Below are 21,733 nucleotides of genomic sequence, written 5' to 3' on the forward strand. Positions count from 1 at the left end.
TTCATAGTTTTCTTTGCATCAGTGGTAGTTTAATAATGGGGAAAAGGAGCTGAAATTCAGTTACCATGCACTGAAGGATTTAAGGTTACATCAGCAGGCAAGTGCAGGAGATGAGGCACTTTCCTCTCACTTGCAGTGCTCTGAGCCAACAAGCAGCATGTTCCAGTCCATAGTAATAGGTTTATGGATTTCCCTAAAATGAGCCCTTGTGATCGTGTCTGATACCTGGAAAAGTGGATAAACTCACAGAAACCCACTGGAAGCTGATAATACAAAGTTACCCTGATACAGTTACTGAGGAAGCAGAATCTGTGGGCAGTTTCCCTCTCTGAAGACCCAGTTCATGGAATATCACAAAAATCTGCAGCACCCAAGAGCTGATTGGAGTTGATTGGGATGAAATCTGGGAGGAACTCTGTGGCATGACACTGTCTTCTTTAGCTGGCCTCTTTCCTAAAAAGGAGACACCTTTGGGAACCATCTAGTACTGAGTATCACCAGTATCAGTATCTGCATTTTGTCTCTGTTGGCTGAGCACAGCCAGTACCAGCACAGCAACTGCATGTTCAGGGAAATGGCATCTCTGTGTGAAAGCAGCTATCCATGTGGCCCACAGGGAGCTTTTCTACATCTCTTTCTACAGAAAGAAAAGAACACAAATGATAGAAAAAAAATTCATATATGATGAGGATTTTCCCTTCTTGCACCATTTTAGACAAGGAACAAGAGTGTGATGCTACTTTTTATGATTCCAGACATCCTTTGAAAGCCTTTGCTCAAGACATCTTCCCCTCAGGGGAGCTGGTCTGTGAGGCTAAAGCCAAGAAGGCAGTGTACCTGAGAGCTGTCATTGCTTGAACACCTGTGGTTTATTCTAGGCCTGCCCATACAGCTCCTTAATTACCAGGAGGTGACATAATGGGTTGCACAACTCCTGTCTTCCTTCCTACCCTTGTGAAAATCCTTTCAAGTCACAAATAAACGTCTTCCAGCCTCCTTGCACTGTATTTTCCTCTCTCTTACATGCAGAGCTTTAGGTGCTATCCATATGCTGCTCAACCAAGATTCCTAGATCCCATGACTATCAATAATAGCAATAATAATAGTTATCCATGTGGAACTGCAAATGTGCACAGCACTTCATTTAAATAAAAGTGAGTTTTCTTAAACATCAGTGAGTTCAACAGTAATTTCCCATTTCTAAACAAGAACTGATTTTGTCCATCCCCTTGATGTATGTCTCTTTATTGATACACACACATATATATTCTCTAGGTGTATATATAGGTATAGATGCATGATCCCTTGCACCAGAGTTCTGGTATTCCAAGGTTTTTATATCCTGTTGGGCTTGTAAGTCTTGGCATTGACCTATGGAAGTTTTTATGTTATTTAAGGATAGATAAGGACAAAAATACATTAACTTGGAAAGCTGTCTTCTTAAAGCTGCACTGTGGTAAAAGAATCTTTTTTTTAATTATTATTATTAGTCTCCATAAGAACAGAATTGAAAGGGTTACAGGGGGATGACTCTCATAGGTAAGGCTGTAATACTAAGGCTTATCTCATAGATAAGGCTGAATTTTTGGAAGGCTACCTGAAAACCTATCTGCTCTCAGCTTCATTGCAGAAGAAAAGCTTTAAGACAGACCTTGAAGCAGCTGAAAATGAAGGCCTCATTTTAAATGATTCAAAATCTCATTTCAGTGCAGTTCCAGTGCGAGTTGCTGGATTGCTTTCAAACTCAGTTCTGATAATAAAAGTCAATAGGATATGCCTGGGGACAGCAGAGAAAAAATGACCACACCAAGTTGTTGCCCACCTGTCTCTTCTGTATTATGTCAACTACTGCTGCTACTGCTGCCATCCTTCCCAACTCTCCTCTTTGACTTTGGGATCCATTCCATTCCCTTACCTCTTCTCCCTTTTGGGAAGTATCAGTTTTCAGATAGAGCCATTTTCCTTCTCTTTCTGCAGTTTCCTTTCTGCAGTACCAGGCTATAACAACTCCATATGTAGAGGAATTTTAGGAGAACACATTACATAAGTATATGAGACAGTCAGATATTTCAGGCACAAGTATTTTTTCCTGCAGTTCCATCTGTATATTCATGAGTTGGTTGTCTCAGACTTTAGTGACTCGTGTTTCAAATCCCTTTTTGGCTGGAAATGGCACTTGCTGATGCTTCTATAGTTCTGTTCTTTTGGGAAATTTGCACTAAGGACTTCACAACACAGCAGGCATAGCATTCAAGTTAATACTCTGAACCTTGGGAACTAAAACTGGGAAAATAAAGTCTCAGAAATGAAAAGGAGTCAGATGATCTTTACTGGAGGGAGAAAAAAAAAGGAGGTAAAAAAAAAGTGTCCCAGTGTATCCTTGATTTGATATGTTCCCAGATTCCTGGAGAGATAACATGGAAGCTGTAATTAGGCCAGGACATAGCCACAATACAGCAGGATCCTGATAGCCCTGTGCTGTCGCTGACCTTGGGGTAGTGGATGACTGTGCCAAACTTAAAATAAATAAAGTGTTCCAGTGCTGCTGCTTAGTTAAGGAAGAGATCAAAGAGAAACAACATTTAATCAGTGGTAGTTGTGGTGTTAAGCACTAGCAATACTAATTGTTCTGATGAGAATTCTCCCTGAAGATGTTTTTTTTTTTTATTAGCACTGAGTAATAGCTGAGCTGCTAGTGTATTGACCTATAGCACTACCACAGCTCAATTAAGTTTCTTATTGTCCAAATCTAATCAGAGAAAAGCTGGGATTGAAAATCAATTCATTTCCTGCTAGTTAATGACTAATTCCCCACAAATGTGAATATAAAGATTAACTTTTTCAGGTTGAATGCTTTTTTAGAGGTAGACTCTGCCAAATGAGTGTTTGTGAAGAAGAAGCATGGTTCCTCTTTTCCCATCCATCTTCCTCAATCTCTTGATGTATTCTCGCTTTTTAGAGTCTTATCCTGTGGTTTGTGCTTGTTCTCTGGTCTCTTAACTCATGTCTCTCACAATTGAAAGGAACTGGTATTGATAATTCATGGTCAGCTCCTAAATTCTCAAATATTTATTCTACGTATTCTTCAAATGAGCATTTCTGTGGTGATTAAAAGACAGAGCAGCTTAGTCCTTAACCATGATGTAAGGGCTAGTCACAGTCTTTGGTCCGGGTGAGACACAAACTCTTTGCTGATCCCACTTCAGCCTGTACAAGTTGTGAATTTTCCACATGAACAGAAGTCACATTTCTTGGCTCATTTAAATATTTCTTCTTTATGTAAAGCGCTAACAGCTGTTTATAAACCTCCCCGTGTGTCTTTGTGTGCACACGTGTTCACAGCTAAAGCTGCTGAGCTGAGACATGAGCAAACATCCGTGAGGTTTGGCAGCTCTCCCCAGTTCTTGCCAGCTCTGTGACTTCCACTGCTGCAGCATCTGAAACCATCACAAATATTTTATTTTTTTTCATTTATCCTCCCAGTGCACCTCTGAGGTGGGGACAGCTCACAGATTCACACCTGGAAAACAGTCCTGGATCTAAAGAGACATTCAGATTCTGGTCTTTGGTGGCCCACAAGATTATCCTCTCCAGGGGCTCACCCCATGGTTTAGCTGCTGCTAGACCTACAGACCCACAGCTGTGGATGGTGCCTTCTCCTTGGGACCCTCTGGCAGGCTGAACCAGGTGGCTGCAATATTTCTGTGTGAGGTGGGATATTCCTACCTTACACTGCAGCTGTGCTGGAGAGTGCAGCAGTCAGATCTCTTCCAGAACAGGGACAGATGTGTGGCTGTGTCTTTTTGTTCTGGCCGGGTTCTGCCCTTGTTACAGGAGTTTTCATGTTTACAAAGAGGTGGTGGCAGGGACAGGCTGCAGCCCTGCAGGTCACCCTGTACCAGAGTGGCACAGCCTTCCAAAAGGTGCTGACAGTCACAGCCTGGATACCTCTTCCCCTTCTCATGCCTTAATGCATGAAGCACAGGAGTACAGTGCAATGTAGTAAATGTATTTTTTTTTACTTTTTTTGTCTAAAGGAGACAACTAAAGAGTAATCTTTTTTTCTTATCTTAACAACTCCTGTGTTTGTGCTGCTGGCAGGAATCCAGAACTTCATCTTCTTGGAAAATTAGCAAGGAGCAATAAAAAATCTGCTCCCCATCATCACAGGTATCCTCCTCAGTGACCTCAGTGCTGAGGAGCTGTAAGACCAGAGTAGACTAGCAGCTATCAGCATCTGGGTTCAACTCTAAGAGATTTGCTATTAAAAAACACCTGTCTGAGCTTTCAAAAGCAGAAAAACTTTCTGATTCTCAAGGTGCTTGTGTTCTTCACTTACAAAGTTAACATGGATGCCTAGCAGACTTATAAAACACAAATAAAGTAGATAAGAAGGGTAAATAACTCCTTCAAGCATAACAGCATCAAATGTTTAAGGTTTTTCTTGTGAGAGCCAACTGCTTGGCTTGTTTTTCTGTGCCTTTGACAAAGCTTGTTGTGCTCCTTGCACTGGCTGCGCCCCCTCATTCCCCCTCTCTGCTTCAGCTCTCAGTGGAGCTGGTAGTGCTGAGCCCCAGATGGGACATGACAGGGGAGGCAGCAGCTGCTTCTTCCATCTTCCCCAAGCCTGGGATACAGGAGCCCTGTGCCATCTCCTGCTTTCCCACCTCCTGTCCTGTGCTCCAGCTCCCACCCCAGCTCTGGAAGCTGTGACCTTACATCAGTAACTGAGTTGTCACCTGGGCATGTGTAGGCAGCACGCCCTGCTTTCTAGTACTAGTGTACTAGTGCAATTCTAGTTTCCTCTATTTTATAGCAGTTTCCCTTTTAATAGAAATGTATCTCAATATCCCATGATATGGAAAACAAAGCACTACTCAGACCAGTCTGTAAGTTCACTGAACCCCATCCTATTAAGGATGGAGAGACCTTTTCTTTCCTAACCCCCTCCCTATCACTGGGGAATTTGGGGAAGTAAATTTTGATTTTTTTTTTCCTTTATGTTTCAGTCACATGCTAAAATTTTAGCCATATGCTTTAGCATATGCTGCATGCTTTTGCAATAATTCCCTCCTGAAGATGATCTGAATGAATTGATCACTGAGTTGCTAGTGAACTTCAAAGAGGCTAAAGCAGCTGCAGCCAAGTAGATAAATATTTCCAGATATTTGATCGGTTTTCCCCAAGGGTAGTGTACAGTTTGTAGGTGTTATTCTCTAGATATTCTGATTCCAGGAGTGATTGAATGCCCCCCATACACCAGAAAGGTGTCCAGAAACACAGTGGGAGCTAAGAATCTGCAAGACAATCCTCATTCAAAATTTTAAAGTAGATTAAGAGATTTTTTTTAATCTTCCTTATTTTTTTTTCTTAATTGGCAGTTGACTGTAGAGATAACACTTTGTTCCCACCCCAGCATGTTGATCTAACTGGTTAGAAAATACACAGACCAAGCAAGAGATGAATCCTAGAATGGTTTGGGTTGAAAAAAGATCATCTAGTTCCAACCTCCTGGGATGAGTAGGGACACCTTTGTCTACACCAGGGAGGCCTTTCACTAGATAAGACTAGAGAAGCAGAAACAAAGGAATGAACAGTGTTGGGTCACCCATGGACCTGACTGGTATAGTTTGTCTTGATTTTTGTGTGGAAAGGGTAAATCAGGGACAATGGAGTGCCCTTTTCAGTGGCAGGCTGCAGCAGATGGGTACTCACAGCTTTCACACATTTATTGATCAGCTGGTCAAGGTTGTGCAGGGAACACTGAAAGCTGAAGGTCTATCTGAAAATCCCAGTTGTGTTTCTTTACTTTTTTTCTGAACTATTCACTGAGGTCACATGAGAGGCAAACCACCCTCCTCATATTCCCTCTGACAAAAAATTAGTTTGTCTTTCAGAGGTCCCTGGCTCCAATTGCCCCTTGTCTTAGACTGCTCTGAAAGTGGTTAAAGCCTGTGCCTTTGTACTTTGCTAAGGCTCGCCGTGTTTTAAAACTCAAAAAATATTTTACCAGAGCTGGCATCTTTTGCTCTGTAATTGTTTTAGTTTTCTTTACTTCATGCCTTATTTATGAATAGTTTCAAAAGAGGCCAATGGAAATCTTCAAGTAGGTTTTTAAACAAGTTTTGACAATGTTTTTGAGTTGTTCTGAGCTAAAAATAATACAAATCAGCAGGTACAGACTGGAGAACAGTGCTTTCAGTCCCTAAAGGACCTTTTACTGCATTTGATCCCTAGAGGAAGAGAAATAGAAAAAAAAAATTTAAAAAGGCAATGCTGTAAAGGCCAAGACTTAGGTGAGCAGTGCCACTGTCTTCTTCACCTCAGAAAAGAAAAAATCATGGTCTTGTCTGTGATAAAAAAATTAGAAGGCTTTTTTACTCCCTGCTGCATGAGGCTGTGTGTTACCAGCAAAGAGGTAGGCACAGCTTGCTGATGCTCCTCCAGTGGAAGACTGAAAAATGTGTTCCAGAACAACTTTAAAATGGTCTTCAGCATCCCCAGCCACTGACCCAGCCTGATTCCCCACGTTTTTGGATGTCTGACACTTCTTTGCCTTTTGTATAGGTGTGCTTTTTCACTGTATTTTCATTCTTTGGTCTCACCAGTATGTTTGCACTGTTTCTGTATTTTGGGGTTTTGGGCAGTGGAAAGAGCAGCTCCAGTTCCCTCCAGGTATTTACCTTTCTTTTATAGAGACTGTAGAGTGACAGTCACAGGAACAGAGATCAGGCAGCACCCTCAGTAGCAGTCAGCTCTGAGCAAAAATACTTTGAAGACTGTAAAATTTTCAAGTGTTTTGTTCCATTACATATATGTCACAGGACAGTCATCCACACAGATTTAAAAAGCAAAAGATTTGTCCTTTCAGCCTCGAACAGCCAGCAGACCCTTAATAATAAAAGGTGGGGGACATGGAATTCATGGTGGAATACAGGCCATCAGAGCCATTTCTCAGCCTCTCAGCAGTGAACTGGAGAAGTGCACATTCATCTACCCATACACATAAAATTAAATATTACCTACGTTAACATTTGGAGCTGGTACAGGAATTGGAGAGGGAGATACATCATAGAGAAGAGGAATCAATGAGGAACCTGAAAATAACATTCAGGTTTTGAATAACATTTGCAAACTTTGTTCTGACCCTGAATGCCTGGTTGTGAGCCCAAGGAGCCTTCCCATGGAGGGAGCTCTCCTTGCTTTGACAAAAGGTTGGGGCTGTCACTAGAAGAACAATTGAGCAAGGTCTGGTAACTACAGCCACTGAAATCCTGAATTGTATCAGAGAACCCAATTATCTTTGTATCTGTTGATGAGCCCAGCCATGATCATATTTAAAGGCCAGAAAGCACAGAAGGAGCTGCAGCAGTACCTCGACCGCTCCATCAGTTTTGATTATCAGAACAGAAGCAGGGCTTGGGCTGAGTACAGACACAGAAGTTACATTCTCAGGAGGAGACAATACCAAATGCTCTTTCAGGGAAAGTGGGAAGTTGAAAGGAAACTTTTAGGTTGGGACCCCTATGGCACACAGCAGGGGCTCCTGACATGACCCACATGGTCACATAGTGCAGGCAGCTGGCTGAGCTCTAAGCTTTGTGAAGTTTTTGAGGCAAGACACAGGTCTGGATGGGGAAATGGAAAATTGCAAAATGCAGCTCCACTTCAGCTGGCACTGAAGAATTTCCTTCAAACCTACATTATAAATAAAGTACTTAATAAGAATTGGAATTTTAAAAAAGAACAAAATAAGATGGGCTCTCATATGGGGAGTAATGCATGTTTATCTTTTAGGAACAGGAAAACCTCCATGAAATTGTGCTGGGAATATAATAACAAACATTGTTTGTGTATGCAATAAGACTTCAGCACTGGTTTAAAATCCCCTTTCTTTAGGGATGTGTTTTCTTGAGTCTGGCCAACAGAAAGAATAACTACCTGTTCAAATGTCTTAAAACATACACTTCCTGAGAGGAAAATATATCAACTGAAAACCTACATGTTATGGTAATTTAAAATATTCTGTTGAACTACAGTCAATTGCAGTGTTCACTAAAGGATATTAACGTATTGAACATGAAAAGCATTGCACTGTATTGCTTAACTGAGTCTGTGTTTTCATCTTGTACTTGAATGTTGGTTGGCAGAACAGAACATATGTTCATGTGAGTTTTTTATGTTACGTGTGGATTATTTTTTTTAAAAAAATAAATGAAGTTATATAATCAAGAATCCCACACATATACTTGGCTGCAACATGTCATGGGTTGGTTAAAATTCTCTTAGAATCCACCCTGACTTCTGTATTTCATAGTCAGAGAATATTACACACAGTCTGCCATTTACACACAATTTTAAGATTCATCTAGTTAATTTAGGTTTAAATTAGCATTACAATATTTGTATTTTATCTTGTGGAAACCTGAGAGATTTTTGTAGAAATAAGTTTTTAAGAATCATTCCAGTGTAACTGTTAAGGAACCTTACATTGCAGATTCTCAGTTTTCCACAAAGCTCACCAGCCACTCTTGATAAAAGCCTCATTTTGGTGTTTTGCAGTCAGGTATACAGCTCTTTCCTTTGCATTAACACAGTTCTATATATTATTTTTCTTTTGCAGTTCTTTCCATATGGAGATGCTTCTAAGTTTGCCCAGCACGCCTTCCGAACCTTTGATAAAAACGGAGATGGGACCATCGACTTCAGAGAGTTCATTTGCGCCCTGTCCATCACCTCACGAGGCAGTTTTGAGCAAAAGCTGAACTGGGCCTTCAACATGTACGACTTGGATGGTGATGGTAAAATTACAAGAGTGGAAATGCTGGAAATTATAGAGGTGAGATCAACATTACTCTCAAAAAGTCACCATATTAATCAAATTTGATTCCTTGTTCACACAGACTTTAGATTCTAGGCTCACCAGAGGCTGTATGCTACATTAAATGCACATTACACACATTAATCCTGCACTGACTGGTGCCCAAGTGGTACAAGCACACTAACGTGTTTGTTAATAGATGTAATCTTGGAGAATTGCAGAGAGCACATATGTGCATATAAGCTTTTAAATAACCTGAGATTTTTTTTTTTTTTTTCCCCTGATGAATGGATTAATCACAAGAACAGCACAGCACAGGATTTACAAAGCCCATCTCAAAGTCACTTGACACCCATGAAATTATTAGACTGTAGCTCAAGTAGCTGAAGCCTTACTGGAGATTAACTTCAGATGATTACAGAAATTTACAGGGATAACAACACGCTATTTTAAGTGAGCTCTCACAGATGGGCTTTAAGATGACCACAACATGTAAGAGGAAGGATAAAGTTTACCACCTTCGTCATCTGCCAGCAACTTGCTGCAGTAGTTAATACCAGATTATGCCCACATGTACACACAGAAACCTATTAAGGGTGGTGACTTCTAAAACTAATTATTCAGAATTTCTGTGAAATATTTCACATAAATTTCACATAAGAGCCTTACGCTGTGAAACAGGAAACCAAAGAAATTCATTCTGGGATGCAAAATGCAACCATCAAAATAAACCTACATCTAAAGAAAGTAAAATATATTCTTCCTTGTTTTAAGTATCTGGACTTTGGATTCTAAGAAAAAAAAAAAAAAGAAAAGAAAAGAATCTTTAGAGAAACTTGCAATCATTTTATTGTAAGTACATATTTCCAGAATTTGATCACATCAAAAAATTAGGTTGAAATTCATGTTGAATTTTCCATTTGGTTTCTTTCCAAAGGCCATCTACAAAATGGTGGGCACTGTGATCATGATGAAAATGAATGAGGATGGTCTGACGCCTGAGCAACGGGTAGACAAGATCTTCAGTAAGATGGATAAGAACAAAGACGATCAGATCACACTGGATGAATTCAAAGAAGCTGCAAAGAGTGATCCGTCCATTGTATTACTCCTGCAGTGTGACATTCAAAAATGAGCTTGTGTACGATGCGTCATAGACTGCACAGAAGTTTAATGTTCCATTCAGTTTGCAGCTATTTCCACACACACAAAAATTTGCTTGGACTACCTATAAATGGACTTGCTTCTTGTGTTTGAAACACTTGTGTGCATGAGAATGTCATTTGCTAAAGAATTTTAAAAGTATATATTATAAAAATAAACTGCCACAACGTGATGTGTGCAATGTCATTTCACAACAACCCTCTTCCTCTGAAGCCTGTGCAGCAGGCCTGTGCTGCAGTGAATTATATTATTTATTGTTCATGTTTTACTGATGCTAGCTCTGTGTCTCCTAGACTGAGTAATGTTAGTGACACTGAATAATTCCCATGGTAATGTTAACTGTTTATTATAAATCATGTCACCATTCTGCTGTAAAGTAGTACTGGACAGACAGAAGGGAAGAGCTCCTCGGCTCCCAAGTCTGATCCACACGTGCTTGTATTGTCAGTGGATATAAATGTACTTCATTTGCATGCCTTTTAGGTTTGCCTTAATTCTTACCTCATTTGCATCCCTTCAATCTGGAAAGAGCTATGTCAGAGGAATGCAGTATATTAAAAAAAAAAAAAAAGAAAATCCTGCTAAAATTAACCCTTTAATTAAGACTATATATAAATATATATATATATAATGTTTAAAATATTGTTTTATTGCAAGTTTAAAGGTTTTATTGGAAGTGTATTGATCTTTGCCAGAATTTTCAAAAGCTTCCACAGAGGTTGCAATATATATGTCCCAAAATAAATTTATAACATTTGACCTTTTCCCCTAATTCTTATTTCATGTCTACAGCATGGTAATAAAAAAAAAAGTTCAATCTCTTTAATTATTTGTCACTGTACACTGGGAAATACGTATTTCATTACTGAAGCATAAAGAAAACTGCTTTGCACTCATTCACTAGAAGAGTCATATTATACAAAACCAAAAGTTGCAGTTTTTGTAATTAGGGATGGAGCAGCTGTTGATGCTCTAAGATGCTGCTGCTAAGATTTACCAGCATAGCTACTAGATCTGCACTGCTTTTTAAGCTGTGTAAGTGAAATATAATTAATTTGCTCGGCCTAAACATGGTTTTTAAAGTTTTTCCCTCCTGAAGTAAGAGACTTTCCTCTTACCATCTGACACTAAACTCCTCTGTGTTTATTATAAACAGACTTGTTAAAAATGACTACTGATAAATTAACCATGAAGTATGATGATAAAGGAGGGATAGTGAGGAGAAGCAACTTCCTCTTCGATTCTATGTGCACAAATCAAGTTTCTCTCTATCCTGTGACAAATTCTGCCCAGCCTTGGGAAAGGATGAAGAACTATCATACTGCAGAAATTGCAGATGAAAACCTTCCTATGCCCCATTTCCCTGATGCTTTAAACAGTTGGTTGCTTGCTGGATTAAAAAAAAAAAACAAAACAAAACAAAACAATCTGAACATCTTAAAATTGCATGTTTGATATTTCTTCCTTACCTTATGAAGAAATGAGACCGTACTTTTAATAGCTAAAAATCAAACAATAAAACATGACACAAACCAAATCATTCTCTGTATCTTCAAATTTAAAAAGTGAAGCTCATCTTAAAATTAAAGAGAAAAGAAAAAAGGCAACAAAAATCAGTTTTACACAGCTTGCTAAGAATTGCTGTGGGGGGGATCACAGAACTGATTGCTGCCACAACCATCCTGAGCCATCCTCTCATTTGCAGCTGCTTTGTATTCCAAACAAACAGCAAAAGCAGAAATATCAACTCCATTTTCCAATATCAGAATTTTACTTACACTGCACAGGTAATACTCATCCTAGCAGATTAGGGAGGGGTATACTTCATGAATCTGGCTGTAACTTAAAACACACATTCTAGAAATTACATACTTCTGAGAATGATATGCCCACGTTGAATACTTCTCAGATTTTATGCCTCTGGTTTACATATATGAGAAGCAATCTCTCATTCTATGTTTCCCTGCACCTTGAATTTCTGTAGCTAGACAGGCTCCATTTACTTTAGTGCAGCATTAAGCAATGCACTGTCATACAAAATGGCCAACAACTCAAACACAGTCAAACTCAAAAATGTAACATCAGCACTGCAATCTTCTCTCCAGGCAGCCACTACAGTAAACTGTATTTAAGGAACCAAGAATATGATAGTTTTGATACCTTAGTAGGATCACTGCAAAAATAAGTGCATCCATGCAAGGGCTTCAGTAATTGTTTATTCAGAATTAATTCTCCACCATGAAAATATAATAATTATACAGTCAGGAACACATCTTCATCAAGTACAGGGGTAGATTAGAATAAATACAATGTACTGATTTGAATGAAAGACCAGAATTGTTGCCACCTCCTCCAATATTTCAAGTAAGTCTATAAAAAACTTGGGAGAAAGCAGAAGTGTTAGCTCTGTAAGAATGTACTAATTTTCCTTAAGCTCTTTTCTCCATACAACTCATAGAAGACCAGTGAAGATAAATTACTCTTTCCTGCCTCTGCACGCTTGCCATTTTATTTTTTGGATGCTGAATAAAGTCAGGAAGAAATAATGCAATGCCATTCTATCTCGTACTCTAAAGGGGTCTAAAACATACTCAAATTTCATTATAAAATCAAGTCAAGTAAACATGTGGCTCATGATCATATCCTAGAATCAAAGAATGGTTTGGGTTGAAAGAGACCTTAAAGATGATTCAGTTCCAGCCCCCTGCAGGGACATCTTCCATTAAAACAGGTTGCCCAGGGCCCCATCCAGCCTGATCTTGAGCACTTGTGAGATGTGGTGTCTGCAACTTTCTTTGGGCAGCCTATTCCAGTGCCTCGTCACCCTATCAATAAAGAATTAATTCCTAATATTTAATCTAAATCTACTGTCAGTTTAAAGCCACTCCCCCTTGTCCTGTCACCACATGCCCTTGTAAAAAGTCCCTCTCCAGTTTTCTAGTAGCCCCTTTAAGTACTGGGAGGTGCTATGAGGTCTTTCTAGAGCCTTCTCCAGGTTCAACAGACCCAACTCTCAGTTTGTCTCCATAGCAGAGGTTCTCCAGCCCTCTGAGCAACTTTGTGGCCTGCCCTGATCCTGCTCCAACAGGTCCATGCTCTTCCAGCTCTGAGGACCTCAGACCTGGGCACAGTACTCCAGTCAGGATCTCACAACAGCAGAGTGGCAGAATCACCTCCCTCAACCTGCTGGTTCCAGACAAGTTTTGCCAAGTATGCACTTTGTAAAGCGCCCCCCAGTATTTTCACATAATCCTAAAGGTGCAAGTACCTTGAATTATAGAATTATGGAATTGTTCAGATGGGTAAGGACAGTCACAGCTCTCTTGCCCAGGTCCCTGAAGGAGATACAGGAATCTATTCAATAGACTCCAAAAACTTCCAAGGACGGATATTTAACCCCGTTTGTGTAACTTGCTCAAATGCCTCTTATCTTCACCATGAACAATCCCTCCTGGTTTACTCAGCCACAACCTCCCCATTTCAGTCGATGACCGCTGTCTGTCTTGCAGCACACGCGTTAGCAAACAGATTGGTCCTTTTTGTCAGTAACCTCCTCACAGCTGCCAGGAGTCTGCCCATTAGCCTGGGCTTCCTGAGGTCTTCCAGAAGAGGCAAACAGACTCAGTGCCTGGTGAAGAAGAGCATGGAAAGATCTATCTCTTCTGCCCCATCTGTATCTGTGTACCAGTGGAAGCTTCCCCAGTTAGAGATGACATGGCACAGAGCTCACTGCCCTGCAGCTGCTGCAGTCACCACAGCAGCTGTCAGAGGGCTCTGGACAGCCAGGCCTGCCCAGGGCAGAGGCAGCTGTGCAGGTCACAGGCTGACAGGAGTGCCTGATGCCTCTGCGAGGCTGGCACTGACAAACAGCTCTTTTGCAGGTTTGTGCTTGAGGAGCTGTCACCAGGTGAAGGGGCTACAGGAGGAAGTGAAAGTATTTGAGTGAAAAAGCAAGACAGGTTATTTACAGAGATGCCACAGTCTCAAGACTCTCAGGAGTCTCAAACCTCCACTGTAGTGAAGAAGCAGGTGGACTGAGAACACTGCAGGGTAATTAGTCAAGGTCTTTTACTCAAGAGTCTGTTCAAGATGAAGGCTGGAAGCAGGTCACTCTACATACCAGGAGGAGGTTCCTCCTTCTGAAAACAAGTAGGACTGGAACTTTCTACAACAGGTATGAGGCTCTGGAACACAGCCAGACAATTGATGAGGCGGGCAGAGGTCCTACTGGGCCAGAGAAGCCTCCTGAAGGAACACCTCCTGTACCCCACATCACCTCCTGTTAGGAGAAGGGGAGCTGTAATAGCAGACTCCCTTCAAGGGGAGGGAGATGAGGGAGGGCCTGATATGCAGACCAGACCCAACTCACAGGGAATTCTGCTGGTTCCCAGGGGCATGGAAAAGGGAAATTACTGGAAAACTCTCCTATAAGGCCCTCTTACTTAGACTACTATCCACTAGTGGTTGTTCAAGCCAGCAGTGATGAAAAAACAGAATTACGAGGACAGTCAAAAGAGACTTCAGGGACTTGGGTTAAAGGGTGAAGAATCAGAACATGTGGAGCAATTTCCACAATCCTTTTGGTAACAAGGAATAACATTGACAGGAATAGGCAGATCCACCAGGTCAATACATGGCTCCAAGGCTGGTATAAGCAAAAAAAATTCGTTTTTTTACCATGGGATGATAGTTCAACACCTGCTCTATTGACACCTGATGAGAAGCACCAGTCTCAGAGGAGAAAAAGAGCTCTAGCACAGGAGCCAGCAGGGCTCATAAACAGAACTTTAAACCAGCTTGGGAAGAGGGAAAGGACAAAACCAGCCTTGCCAGTGGGATGGTAGGCCAGAACTTGAGAAAACTAATGGGAACCCTCTGTCTTCTTCAGGTTTGCTGATTGCAAAGCACATCTGAAATGTCTCTACTCTAATGCACACGGCATGAGGAACAAGACCATCTCAAGGCTTTGGCCCAATCCCAGAGATTTGGTATCACTGGAATAAATGAAACTGTGTGGGTTTAGTCCTGTGACTGGAGTGCCCTGTTGGATGGTTTCAGGCTCCTCAGGAGGGACGGGCAGGGCAGAAGTGGGCGGGGAGGCACCGTAAGTCACAGGAGGGATGTAATGCATGGAGCCTGGCATGGCACAACTGCAAGCCTCTAAATAAGAATCAAGGGATAAACAAATAATGCAATGTCTCCTTGGGAGTCCATTACAGACCTCCTGGCCAGGACAATGACATTGACAAATGGTTCTCTGAGGAACTAAGGGACACTTCCACCTCAACTGCCCTTCTCCTTATGCAGGATTCAACTTGCCAGAAGTCAGCTGGGAACATCATGCAGCTGATGGGTCCCTTCCAACTCAGCATTTTTTATGGTTCCATGATTCTATAAGGTGTATTTCCTACTTCCTAAGGTACTTCCTTACCTAGCTTCCATATTTTAAAGAAACCTGCAAGTTTAATATGGTGCTGCAACTGAAAACAAATTACGCTGCAAAGTAAAAACTTACACTGTAATAAGGTTTTATTGAGGAACTGCTATTCCGTAAAAAAGTGCAGAAAATGCTGAATGTTGTTCTCTGAGTAGTCTCAATAGCTTTTGCAGCCACGTAACATCAAACAACAAAAAATACCCCAAAACAACAAAAAAGAAATGCAGCTGAACTCTAAAAAGTGATTTTTTTTGAAGAGTTGCCAAAAAATTTCAAGGTCCTGGAGAAAAAAAGAACAGGAGAGGAAAAAAAGGTTAATTTGAGTGACTGAAAAATCTCGTTCTTCTTTCTCCCTCTCATCCCCAATAAATGCTTGCAATATCTAAACAAGTTTAAGTGCTCTAGTCCCAGGGAAATGCGGGAGGGGATGGAGGGCAGGGAGACCCAACAAAACACAGGTCTACAACGCTGTAGAAACATTACTGTATTACATCCCAAAATTCTTTTTCTACTTAATTCCTATATATTGGGAAGACTTGTGTCTCTTTAGTTTATTATAATAATTATAATAAAATAAATAAATTTATAAATTATTTTTAAATTAATTTTAAATTAATAACATAGAATTCATATTTAGAGACTTATTCTATACCTGGAAATTCAAGAGTGTGTAAGAACCAGTAAACTGGAATTAAGATTATAGGTTTATAAAGACACAGCTTACTGGGTTTTGTAAGCTCATGTCCAAAGACACTCAAACTCTTTAGGAAAGGAATGAAAGAACTATTTTCCTGCCAATATAATATACTACATATAAATTTTTCACTTTTCTAATTATTAAAGTGTAAGTTCTAATAGCTTCTCATGTTCAGCTACTGTGGTTTCACTGGAAAATAAATGAAACACATTTTATTGTATCTATTAATTACCTAAGAAATAAAACATAGCTAGGAAGAAAACAATATTTTTAACTTAATGACAATTTTAAGTGCGTAGAGACACTAAAACATTACCACAAGTATCAGTTCAAACAGTTTATTAAAATATTATTTTATAGTTATACAAAATATATTTCAACTTTTCCAGAAGAAAAATCAGAACAACAGATAAAAAAATTCTGTAATTGGTAGCTAAAAATATTAACAGAACATTCAAAATTTTCTCCTCATCCAAACTGTGCTTATTCTTGTTCTGTGCACACACAGTAATCCTTTAAAAAATAATTAATAATAATACAGAAATATCTTCCTGAGAGTATCTAACAAATTGTAATCTTTTTCAGAATCAGGAAGCAATAGTTTTACATATATTATTCCACATTTATCTTCAATATTATACCATATTCATACAGAGATACTTATTGATCTTCATCTCTGTCATTCCTATTTTGAAAATTCAGTGTTCTTTGGTCTCTTGGAGGGTCTGGCATGCGTAGGATTCGAATATGGGGACTCGTAGGCAGAGAACTAAAAATAAAGGATGCATCATTTAAACAATGTTTCTTCTCCAAGAATTTTAGTATTTCCATTTGATTCTTTACATTACATACTTTCCTTTAAATAACACCAACTTTTTTCTTTGACAGTTTTAAAAAACAGTAACATTGGGTGAAGTTCAGGCTTCACTGAACTGATCCTGGACCCGATATCAATAAAAGCTTGAGGTAAAGACAAGCACTCATTTCAATCATGTGAATTCTAATAATCAGAGTACCTTAACTAGAAAAAAGGTTCTTTTACAAAAACCTCCAAATGAACAAATGATGGAATACAAGTCAGGATTTGCCTTACAGATCCTGAAGTAGCACAGACTGTACACACATGTAATCAGTCACAACATACTAAGAATGAGCAATGTTACTAAATATAAATTTACACAGGCATCTCCATTGATTATTCTAAATGGATTTCTCCTGAATTTTCCTCCATATTTTTGTTAAATTTAATGTTTGCTTAACATGAATCATGGAACAATATAACAAATTCAAACTGTACTTGAATTATTAATTTTTTCAACAGTAACCATATAAAAAATTCCTGTGTGTTTATTAGTTTCAGAAAATCTCCACAAAAACATTTCCACTGGAATAGCAACAGATACCACTACCCTACTTTTTGTGTACTTTAGTGAGGGAAGACAATTAGCAATAAATCAACCTTTTGAAGATTGCTTTGATTACCCTCTCAGGCTTTACTGGTTACACTGGACTGAGTTGGCTGCACAAGGTTAGAGACATGATATGTCCCCTTAAGCTGGGAATGGCTCTAACTTTTTATATAAAGGTTTTGAAAGAATTTTGAACCACTAGATCAAAAATTTAAAGCATGGTGTAAGCTATGAGTCTCTGGATCAGCAACAGTAAAACCCAGAAAACAAAACTGATAGAAATGACAAACCCTTTGAAAGTAGTGTAGCATTAACAGAGAAGATCCCAAGTCTTGCTGTTTTTGGGAGGGGAGAGGGACATACAAAGCTATGCTAAGAAGAGCCTGTTTGACAAAATAAAACATTTCTAAAAATTGTTTTATTCCAGATGAACTGATTCAAGTCCCACTGAATTACCATTATATAAGGAAGAGTAAAAAAAACCTATTATAAAAACCCTTTAAATTCACAGAACCATCAGCAATGAACTGCTTAATTGTTCATGTTCTACTGCTACAAACAGCAAAATTTCTTTCTCCTCATATTCAAGTTTTTCAAGTTACACTCCTTGCAAGAGAACTCCCTGGCAATTCTTGTATCCTGAAAAAAAACCACAACAGTATTACCTCATGGTCAGGGGGGTGAACAAAATGAACTGTCGATGTCGCTGAAAGTCAGCTCTCTCCAGAATCATATCGATGGCAATTCTTCTGTTAAGCATATCCTAAAGACAAAAGATCTGTCAGGTAGTGGTACTGACATAATAAATACATTAGAAAACATGATTCTAGAAAACCTACCAGAATTAAATGCTATACAGTCAAGGCTGGCTAAAGAAAATATCTAAATAAGACTAACAAAAACTAAGAAAAACTGGAGAAACATTAGGGTTAACATCTAAAAGCTATGAATTATAGCCTAGGAAATTCTTAGACTGTTCTTTTTAGCATACATGGGCAATGGAAAGCTTCAATCAGAAAAATCACACACTCATCTATTTATAGTGTTTTTCTATCATTGATGAACATACAGTACTTCTTTCTTTACTGGTATGCTGAGATTAACTGTACTTTAGCAGAATAATGCTTCCTGTAAAATCCTGCCTGAAAAATCACCATGAAAGCTGTGATATTATGGAGTTTGATTTTATTAAGATTATTATTGTTATAATCATTATTTTGAATGCAACCTTACACATTTGGCTTACTGAAAAGGATGTGCAATAGGAAGCTGTTATTAGCAGGGACTAACAAAGCTCTGCTGCTGTGCACTGCTCCTCATGAAGGCAGAGATCTCCCACAAAAATACACCGTGGAGTCCTCATGTGGTGGGGCCCCGTGATTACACCTACAGCAAGTGTGGACAGTAAGGCTGCACTTACTGGCATTGCAGAGGAAAGACAAGTTGTGTGGAATAATTTATGGAATAGATAACATGCCAGTTCTTTGCAAGGCCTACAGTTCTGAATACCATCCTTTCCCAGAAAGATGGATAAACTTCTGCACAACTAACTTTTAAAAAGAGAATCAAAGATTTGAAAGTTGGCTGAAAAACTACCTTAGATGCATACTGTCCTTTCTGAAATTCCTTAATATAAACTACATTATCTTTGTTTCCTCTAGGTGATTCCTAGTAAATAAATGATTTATGAGGAAGGGACACTGAGGCAAAATTAAATGAGCCAGTATCAAATCTTTGTCTCACAGAAGTAAATATTTTCTCAAACTCACACCACCCTGCATATTAATAAGCAGGAAATAAATATTAAAAAAAGAAATTTCAAAATGGGTTAGTGGCTTGTCCAGGGAAGTGGTACAAAAAAATATGATTTATCAGTTTTTGCTATAATTAATATTTATTGTTCATTATTCTGCAATTCAACATCTTGGAAACATGCTCCTAGCTGAAGTATGCGTTTCTATAAAATGAGTAGCAACAGTGAACCCAACTGCTACATTTGCTCTGCAAAACCCCAATACTGATCTCAAAATTGGCAGAAATCAAAGCAAAGCCCAGAATTTCCCAGCAATATGCAGAGTCAACCTCCAACAAACACAGTAACAGCTGAATTATTATTTTTGTGCTGAACAAGGGTTTGAGCACATAAATTTACAGAAAGGCTCGTATTTCTGGATACCAACGTCAGAAACAAAATAAGCTTCAAAAGTCACCAAACAAATTCAACAGAATTCAAGAGAATGACTAGGTTGGAAGAGACCTCCAAAATCATTGAGTCCAACCCATGTCCCTACAACACAACTAGACTATGGCACCAAGTGAAAAAGATCACTAACAAATTTCGTTTTGGGGGATTTTGATTTTGGTTTGGGGGCTTTTTATAATTTAAAGTTATCTATAGTGGTTTTAAATCTAACCAAATACAAGTAACAACCCAACTATTTCACTAATTTATACAAATCAGAATAGCACTTGTAGTTTAAGTTAAAACAATACCATGTAGACATCAAATTCATCCATGCATCTGAAAGGAGATTCAGAAATGTTCCACAGAGAAAGAATGAAACAAACTGTGGAGAAGGAACGTTCACCTCCTGATAAAGATCTGAGATCACTACGGGCAGCTTTTTCTTCCTCTCGAGGCTGAACCTTGAAATAAAAATATTGGAGCAATTTTTAAATCTGACGTGAAGACATACTAACAATCATAATTTTAACAGCAAACACATTATACATGAACAGACAGACATCACTTGAAAACAATTTTCTGCATTTCACTGCAACTGCTATTCTGGAATGGGATGGCTCCTAAACATTTAGTAGCACATTTCTAGGATCAGTGCAACTTTTTCTATCACAATCATACACACTGAATTGATTGAACGACTCTGCCAGAGTTTTGTTACTCAAATCTCTATTTTTAATAGCTGTTAAAGAGTGTTTAATAAATGCCATGTTGACATAGCAGTAAAAACCCATGGTTACCAGGTACAATAGAAAAGCAGGGAATTGATTTACAGAATAATTTTAAATGAGGAAGGGATTCTTTACATGGAATACACGAAACATTGTGAACAGCCATTTGGTTACATTGATTATGATGACATCTTGTGGCACTCCTTCTGTAAGATGGAACTTCAGCATTTTCTTGCCCTGCTAATTGCATTGCCTTTAACAAGTTAAGCAGGCAAATAAGGATTATTTTGAAGTGGAATCTTTTTCTGCAGGGAATTGTTTTCTTTTTGCAACTTACGTTCCTTGACTAAATACAGACCTCTTTTGTGAGATACTGGAGACATCAGCTATTACAAAAATATATTCTGATAATGACTTGATATTTTATGGACTGAGTTTAGCTCTTCAGATACATGTGCTTCACCTGTCTAATTAGGACTGTGACATGTATTTATGTTGCCACTGCAAATTTTCCCCCTTAATCCCTAAAACTGAAGTCTCCCACAGAAACAGAAGAAAATAAATCCATGATAAAACTTTTTGGGATGTATGTTAAAAGGTACAGAAAAAAAAAAACACCAACTTACTGAAGCTTTCCTAAATTAAGTTGTTCAAATAACAACTAGAGCCATTATACAGTCACACAAATAACTGCTGAACTTCCTATCAATGAGCCAGGAATGAGTTATTTTGAAAGACTGGATGACCAATCCACATTTATCCCTTCTAATCTAGCAACACGCCCATTTAAAATGGCAATGTTTTCTGTCCTTGCTTGTTTTCAACAACACCCAACTGTTACCAAATGGGATGAAAGAAACTTATCTAACACAAATTTGATGTGACTAAGCAGACAACTCTTCACACAGGCTTTTGGAAACTCCTCCAACGACTCCTGCTCAACAGACAAAATCCAGCCATTTCTACATCCTTTTTCTGCTGAATCATTGCTATGCAAGTTCTTTTACAAACTATGCATAATATGCCCACTCTTAAATTTAACCTTTGCAATGACTGGTTTTGTTACTTATATAACTTCATATTCTTATCCTAAAATAACCATTGGTCATCTCTACTGAGGTCTACTGACTGGAATCATTGATATTCAAACCAAGCTGGGAAGGGCAGGAGGGTTTCCAAAGCAGCATAACTGGTGAGCATGACAGTCTCCATAGTTTCTCAACCATAACATAGAAGTCCAGTGACTTCTTGGTGAGGTTCCTATGGCTGTATATTTCAAGCACAACACTCCT

General features: G+C 39.0%; 2 protein-coding genes across 8 annotated transcripts in view; one reads left to right on the forward strand and one right to left on the reverse strand.

Moving 5' to 3' along the window:
* VSNL1 (visinin like 1) overlaps positions 1 to 11,525 on the forward strand; it is an 86,554-nt gene extending 75,029 nt beyond the window's left edge. For both annotated transcript variants that reach the window (XM_005521845.3, XM_088053497.1), the window contains exons 3-4: positions 8,624 to 8,839; positions 9,759 to 11,525. In XM_005521845.3, the coding sequence (XP_005521902.1) occupies positions 8,624 to 8,839; positions 9,759 to 9,956 (414 nt within the window). In that variant the 3' untranslated portion in view covers positions 9,957 to 11,525. The remainder of the gene's footprint in view (positions 1 to 8,623; positions 8,840 to 9,758) is intronic.
* A 4,042-nt stretch (positions 11,526 to 15,567) lies between these two features.
* Positions 15,568 to 21,733, reverse strand: part of SMC6 (structural maintenance of chromosomes 6) — a 39,202-nt gene continuing 33,036 nt past the window's right edge. For 4 of the 6 annotated variants that reach the window (XM_005521928.3, XM_088053473.1, XM_014251386.2 and 1 more), the window contains exons 26-28: positions 20,022 to 20,174; positions 18,194 to 18,291; positions 16,444 to 16,888 (exon numbers count right to left, since the gene is read on the reverse strand). In XM_005521928.3, the coding sequence (XP_005521985.2) occupies positions 16,780 to 16,888; positions 18,194 to 18,291; positions 20,022 to 20,174 (360 nt within the window). In that variant the 3' untranslated portion in view covers positions 16,444 to 16,779. Of the gene's footprint in view, positions 15,703 to 16,443; positions 16,889 to 18,193; positions 18,292 to 20,021; positions 20,175 to 21,733 lie in introns of those variants that run through there. The other 2 variants (XM_088053474.1, XM_014251384.2) reach the window with 2 other exon arrangements.

Source organism: Pseudopodoces humilis, chromosome 3, assembly GCF_049639895.1.
Source record: "Pseudopodoces humilis isolate 2021_Gansu_Grassland_sample_001 chromosome 3, ASM4963989v1, whole genome shotgun sequence".
Taxonomy (NCBI): Eukaryota; Metazoa; Chordata; class Aves; order Passeriformes; family Paridae; genus Pseudopodoces; species Pseudopodoces humilis.